Source organism: Meleagris gallopavo, chromosome 8, assembly GCF_905368555.1.
Source record: "Meleagris gallopavo chromosome 8, MGAL_WU_HG_1.1, whole genome shotgun sequence".
Classification (NCBI taxonomy): Eukaryota; Metazoa; Chordata; class Aves; order Galliformes; family Phasianidae; genus Meleagris; species Meleagris gallopavo.
In genome coordinates, this window is record NC_139411.1 from 18,862,032 (window position 1) to 18,869,325 (window position 7,294).

At 37.6% G+C, this 7,294-nt stretch overlaps 1 protein-coding gene across 7 annotated transcripts in view; it reads left to right on the forward strand.

The window, feature by feature from the left end:
* Positions 1-6,988, forward strand: part of KIF20B (kinesin family member 20B) — a 27,580-nt gene extending 20,592 nt beyond the window's left edge. For all 7 annotated transcript variants that reach the window (XM_085229708.1, XM_085229709.1, XM_085229711.1 and 4 more), the window contains 8 exons: positions 667-843; positions 1,807-1,971; positions 2,148-2,267; positions 3,184-3,387; positions 3,998-4,078; positions 4,828-4,960; positions 5,503-5,645; positions 6,728-6,988. In XM_085229708.1, the coding sequence (XP_085085834.1) occupies positions 667-843; positions 1,807-1,971; positions 2,148-2,267; positions 3,184-3,387; positions 3,998-4,078; positions 4,828-4,960; positions 5,503-5,645; positions 6,728-6,805 (1,101 nt within the window). In that variant the 3' untranslated portion in view covers positions 6,806-6,988. The remainder of the gene's footprint in view (positions 1-666; positions 844-1,806; positions 1,972-2,147; positions 2,268-3,183; positions 3,388-3,997; positions 4,079-4,827; positions 4,961-5,502; positions 5,646-6,727) is intronic.
* Positions 6,989-7,294: the final 306 nt, after the last annotated feature.

A 7,294-nucleotide genomic window follows, 5' to 3' on the forward strand; every position in this document is an offset into this window, starting at 1 on the left:
GAAAAATAAGTTACTGCTTAATGAGTCTAAGAAACGTTTTGAACAATAGGATTTGTTTGTTTTCTTTTCTGGAACACAGAAGGCCTCTAAGCCTTTATAAGGAAGAAAAAGGCAATTGAGTTTCCAAAGAAAGCCCACAAACTTCTCTCCAGATACTGCATAAAATTGCTTGGTTAAACTGCTCCCTTTTTTTTTTTTTTTTTTTTTTTTTTGCTCCCTTATCACTTTCCAAGAAGTGACTGATAACAAAGTGGATGCTGGAGCTGTTCTCTGAGCTGTTGTCATGTAACTTCTCAACCACGTGAATCTGTACGGTGCACGAAAGTATTTTTGCATCTGGAAGTAGTTAGTCCCGACTTTCTGGACCTGCAAGCAGCACAGAAGGCTGTGTGGAGATTGGTACTATTAGTAATCACTAAATGAGCAAACCAAAGTGGAGGCTCTTAAGTAATGCCAATAATAATTTTTCACAAGGAGAGCGATAGAGATTGTCTAATAGAAGCATGGTTTTGCTTCTGCAGTTTGTAGTGCAATAGTTCTAGAGCTCCTACGGATCTTGGAGAGATCATACCTTTACTAAGACTGTAAAACAGTGCTACCTACCAAACTGTTAGAACAGTTGAGTGTGTGGTAGTGCTGCTCATCGTTAATCTTTTCTTTGCTTAGGAAAGACTTGTTGCCCAGCTGGAGGAAAAGGACCTCAATCTTCAAAAGTGGCGTGAAGAGAGAGATCAGTTAGTAGAAGCTTTGGAAGTACAGCTCAAAACTTTGGCTGCTAATGCCATACAAAGAGAGAGAGAAATAGCAGAACTGAAACAATTTGCCTTAAAGGATTTGAGCAAGGTCAGCTCTCTTTTCTTCCTGCCTGATTTGCTGCCCATAAATTCTGCAAAACGCTCTGCCTGCTCTTTGTATTTTGGGTGTAGTTCTGTTCTTAAACACTGTCGTATTGACACCGTGTGCAGCTAACCAAAAAAGCACTAGATTTTACTTTTGTTCTTCAGAAACAGAATTTCTGCTAGTGACTAGAGTTTCAAAATTTTTAGTAGTTCAAATAAACAGAAGTCATTCTGATGCTTTTGATCCAAAGGCTAGACTGGACGCCTGTAACTTTTTCCCATAATTCACAGCATTTCTTGAGCCCAGAAAGCTGGACTCAATACTCGGTCGGATAGTAGTTCTGCCTCAGGTTTCTTACTTTCTTTGCTTTCTCTGAGCTAGTATCTACAGTGGCATGAAAAGACAGAAGGGGATGTGAAGAGAGATGCAGGGAAGCATCAAAGGCAGAGGGGGGATGATCTCTGGAAGTTGTCTTTTTTATTTCACTGTCCAGCTTTAAATCGGGATAGCCAATCTAAGCAGTAGCGTGGAACTTCAGAAGCTAAACAGAAGACTAAATGAGTTGTGCTGTTTTGAGAATGTTTGGATTCTCCTTCTCTGGGAAGAAAGCTGTGCTCACAGCAAAACTTCCCCTACAACTGCTGACGTTCTCACAGTACGGAGGTCTTCGTGAACGAATAAAAGCTCAGGTTCCTGTGTCTTAAGAGGAAGACTGAAGCACAAGAGTAGAATAAAAGAAAAGAATCAATATATTATTGCATTACATCTTCCTAGGCAATTATGTGACTACTGCACTTGTAACAGTGACCATACAGAAGCATGAAATGTTATTGTTCTTGATTAGTTTATTTACTGTCTTAGCCTGCAATTCTGAAACGGTTGCTACTGAGTAATTGCAATGCTGCTTGTTTATGTTAATTCCTTTTGCCAATCCTGCAACTCCGCAATTTTTACTGTGTTTATTAGGATAATGAAACTGTGATAGAAGAGTTAAGAAAAGAACTGGCTGACAAAGATGACCTTATAAAGGAATTAAAACAACGCATTAACCACAATAGCCCCCAGTCTTTGCCAGAAGTACCTTTACTTGAAGAAAGACAAGGTAGAATGGATCATTCTGTAAATGAAAAGGTATGATTATATTTATAGAAAATAGCACTTAAAGTCTTGTTAACCCCTTTGTGTTCTGCTGTTTTCCTAGGAGGTACTGGAAATCTCCCGAGAGCTAGAATCTGTTTTTTCTTAACACAGAGTCCTTTAAGTACATATTCAGTGACAAGTATTTGTCGGTTCTTTCTGTCTTACAGTCTATGAAAAAAGAAAGCAAAACTAAAAATGGAGATGAAGAAAGTATTCCAGTAAGATGTGAAGCTAAAGATTCATCACCTCGACATCCTAGCAGTGTCACTTCATTAAGTGAATCTGAGGTTAGTATACAACTTCAAATCTGAAAATGTTTTAGTTGTAATGATTTTGATAAAGAATGAGTAGGAAAAGGTCTCGAGTTCTCTAAACAGTTCTCAAGCTTTGTTTATCCCTTTCAAGGTGATCAGATCATCCGTTTCTGTAGGATATTTGGTAGGAATAAATGCAGTTGAAACAATTGTGTGATGAACTCCTTTTGTTTGCTGTTGAAATCTTTCCTCTTGTTGATGCTTACGACATGGATCATGATTAAATGAATCACCTGGAAAACAATTTAGTGAGCTGCTGAAATGGGCACAGCAAGTTGAACTTGTTTTCATCCCCTGCAGGATTTCTAACTTTGCTAACTTTCGTAAAGTAGCAGTTATATATATTTATGGCAGTAGTAGCAGCCATCTGCCATTTTCTGATGTCCCCAGCAGCCTGCCTTCCACGTTCTGTTCAACGTCTGAACTCACTTTCGATATGCTAGCTACTAGCTGAATTCGGGTGATCACAGCTCTGACTTTGTTGTTCCTGCCGAGAAAAACAAGGTTGGGTGGATCTCCGCAACTCTAGCGTAGAAGAGGAAGGGCAAACTGCCTAAAATTAAGCTGGACGATAATAAAACACTGGAATCAAAAGCTCCTGTTCCTGCCCGGTTCTGAAGCAGCAGAGTTGAGATGAAGAAAATCATGTCAGTTAATTGTAAAAAGAGAATGGTGGTCTGTGCCCTTGAGAAAAATGACCTGTAAAGCTTCAGACTCAATTGAACATGGAAAACTTTTTCCGTGACCGTAGATCGGAAAAAATTTTAAATGTAACAGGCTCTAGGAAAGAAGGGCTAAACTCTGCTGTAAGTGAAATAGACTTCTTCTTCTTTTTTCAATCTTGTGGCTACCCTAACACTTGCACTCTAAAATTTCTCTGTGCTATCAGGAGCATTTGGAAACTGACCTCGACTCTTCTGAAGCGTCCACAGAAAATGGAAAAACTAGTCGGTTCCCAAAACCAGAGGTGGAAATCCAACTGACACCTCTGCGACCTGATAAGATAGAGATAAAGCAGCACGGCAGCATGTTACCTGCAAGGGTGAAAATGCCTAAGACAAGAAAGAAGAGAAAAAGTGGTGACATGGATGAGGTATGACCTACAGCAAACAGAAAACAAAATATCTGATGCCTTTCTACCGTTTCTCATTTAAGCTTTGAAAAATGCTATTTCTATCTCAGGAAAGTAGTTGAAGCATTTAATTGATGAACCTTGGTGTGAGGAGTCCAAGCTTTAATGAAACAAAACTAAAAGCCAAGCTGGCTGATAATGATTTAAGAGAAGGGAAAGACTTTATCTTAACTCCATGGTGTATTTTCATTGTAAATCTGTAGGCATAAGTCAGCTTTTTAGACTTCTTATACGTTTGCTTTCTATTTTGTCTGAAATAGCTGAGTATTTCCTCTGAATTGTCAACATGCAGTTTTGCTTCATATGAGTCCTGGGGAGAAAAAGGTCCCCTCTGTATGGAGATGGCATCGCATCACGGGATGCCTAATGCTGATATCTTAATAATGCTACCAACCCGTTTGTGTACTTGAATGTTCATTTAGTATTTGATTCACATTGGAATAGTTACACTAGCAAATACCTCCCTATTACTCAGCGCAATAGCGTTGAAAGTGTTCGCTTTTGTGATGTAACTAGTGAAAAGTGAATCTTTCCAAAAGATTTGTGGCTAAAACTTGTCTTATTTTCCCAGGATTTTGTGAAAAGTGAGAACTCGAAAAATACAAAGTCTGCCATGGCTTTTAACTCCCCCTCTACCAGTGACGAGAAAACGGTTGGTTTTTGTTCTAGTTTTGAAGCTAGTTGGGACTTTCTGTAACTGTGTGGCCATGTGAAAGGAGTAAACATTCTTATGCAGCAGTATCTTATCCTTATCAGTATACCTGAATGGGAATCTTAAACTCTTATGCCCTCTTCCTATTAAATTCCATAAGCTTACCAAAGAGCAAGTCAGTCTGTCCCAAGAGTGTATAATGGCTCGGCTGTACTGTGGAATGATTTGGAGGAAAGGATATTGCAGACTGAATAGTTGGGAGGAGAAGTCTGAGCGTAGTATCACGTGCTTTTGTAAGCGAAGCCCTTGTATTGAGTTAAGATTCTTCTGATTTATATGCACGGGAATTCTTAAAAAGAGATGTTTTAATGTCTTAGCAGTATCCTTGGCACGGTAAGGGTATGAAGAGTAGATTTTTCCCAATCTGTTGTGTTCTGTTTTGTATGTTTGTTTAATTTTATATGATTAGAACAGCTTATGAAAGAAACAACTCCACGGCTTGGGATCTACTTTTAAAGAAACTACTGCTTCATTAACAAATTTTAAGAAACTTATGCCTTGAAATAGCTGAGCTTTTGACAACTCCTTAGAGGGTATAAAATTGTCTATGTTACTTGTTGTTGTAGTATCATTAGCATAATAAACAGAGGTGTCAGTAGCAAAGCTCAAAATGTCAGCTCAGGATAACACGTAACTAAAATAAAGCTGAAACAATGCTCTTATTTCTTGTTCACGTGTCTATTAAACAGAAATCCAGGAAAGAGTACTTCCTAAGAAAGCGAGTACGTACTTCAGGTAAAAGATTGACTAGAATGAATGATGGAACACTACAAAAAGTTGGAGATTTTCTTCAAAGTACTCCTTCTATTATTCACTCTAAAGGTTGGTGTAGAATAAGTAAGATTTATTCCATGTTTTGTCGGCACTGTAGAATGGCTTGTTTCTGCTGTAGGCTATTAATGTATATGTTCTTAGAGAGCTTGTCTGCCTTGTTAAGTTGTTCTTTAATTTATGAAATAAATGCATTTATTCATCTCTTCTGAGATTCATTAGTACTTGAATGAAAATCTGCAAGTATACAGAGGAAGTTGACTCCACCTTGTGTTTCTGTCAGCACAAAAGTTAGGTCTGTTGTTTAACTCCTGCCAAAGTTCCTAACTTCCAGTGGCTTCTGAGTCATGCTTGTTTTTCATACCCAATTTGAATGTCTGCTTTAAGCTTCCCTACCTGAAGCTATACACGGTTTCAGATATAGAAGCAACAGAAAACCCTGATGGACAAATACTATTTCTGAACATTTTAATTTAAATTTTATGTATCATTTATAAACCAAGTTTATAATGAGGCTTTTTGCATTCGTTGATATAAAGACTCACAAAATCAGTAATTCAATTAGTTTATGAGTCAAAACAAATTTCTTCTAGCCAAGAAGCTGATGGCAGCAGTAAGCTCTCCAAAATCTCCTGAACCGGAAAGTCTTGGAAAGGAGGAGATGAAGCCAAAAAGATCCAAAAGGAAGCTGTATTCAACTGACATTTCTTGCCCTCTAGATATACCTGCTTCTTGGGTAAGCAATTATACGTTATTATTATTATACATTACATCCAATGTAATGCATTTCTGTAGTCTTAGCTTAACATAATCTACTATGGAGTCCAACAGACTTGAAGATTTCATCTATTTGCAGGAGGAGGTTGAAAGTGCTGAGCTATTTCTTTATTCTACCTAGTCACTCTTGTTGTTCTTCCTGCAGTTTTATTTTATTTTCTCTTTGAAGATCTCTGTATTTTGCCGCTCGCTTACAGCAGACTCTGTAGGTAATGTAGCAATCATGGAGATGTCTTCCAATTTGGAACCATAGATACTTACAGTGTGTTAGTTTGAGATTATTCTACTTCAGCTATGCTATTTTAAAGCACAACTTTTTCTAGGTATGCTTAAACTGCGTTGTCCTGCTTAAGCCAACTTGTAAAGGATCTGATGTGCCAGGACTTGATGCACCATCTTGGAAAGCAATTTTGTGATTCTGTCACTAGCTATGGTGCTAAGAGTGTTCTTGCTCGGTTGGAATCACATCCTTTAATTATCTTAGAGTCCTTTTTCTGTTTGATATAGTGATCATTTGCCCACACTGTAACATCCCACTGAATTTTCAGTTGATTTGATGGGTGAGGGGGGCAGAAGCCACAATGGTTTTTGTTTGAGAATGAAGGAAATGAGACGATTTCTTCTCTCACTGTAGTTCTGAGAGCATGGAACTGAACAGAGAAGTGAATTTCTGGGCAAGTCCTAGCTGCAGGGATTTAGGCTAAAAATGTTTTCTGAACACCTCATGTTTCACAAAATGTGCATTAGAATGCTCATTTGAAAATAAGTATTTTAAAGTGAATGCTGGCCTCAGGTTTCCTTTGTGTGTGGATATTTTTAAAAATAAACAGGATTTTGTACATTCTCCTTATTTGTTCCTTCGGATTAAGCTGCATTAAAACAATCTCTGTATTATCTATATATCCATATATCTATGGAATTCGGATTAAAAGATAATAAGCAAATGTCATTCTGAAATCCATTTAGGGGAAAAATATGTTTGCATGGGTTATTGTCAGTCTTGTGTAAAAAGATGAGTAACTTTTGAAATATTTTCTTCAGGTTTTTGTGGAACAAAGCAAGAAGGAAAGTGATCATCTAATCATCAAGAGACGACTACGATCAAAAACAGCTAAATAACCTTGAAGAAGCATGACTGTTCACTTAGTCAGGACTTAGTTCTATTCTATTGTTACAACTGGTTGTTAATAAACTGTAACGGTTGCTTTGTTGTGCTCTTAAGTTTGTAAATAGGTGTACAGTGTATTTCTGTCATTTCAAACTGACTCCGTTGAAGTTGAAATAAATACAAGCTTTCTTGAATTATGTGTTTGCATTTTACTTTTGGTTTGTTTTTTTTTTGTTTGTTTTTGGTTTGTTTTGCCTCCCCTGTATCGGAATGGTGTCTTTAGAAGTGTTTGTTATTTACCCATTGTGCAGCAATAACTATACTTGTTCAGGATGGCCTGAATTGCTTTTTTCAGGTGACTGGTGTACTTAGCAGAACTTTGCAGGAGAGGAATGGGATGAGTACATGATAATGCTTAATTTTTGAATCTTTTTAAAGGATTTTCTTTGGAGAGAAGATAGTGCCAATTCCTCAGTGTGGAAGAAAGAATCACTTGTGTG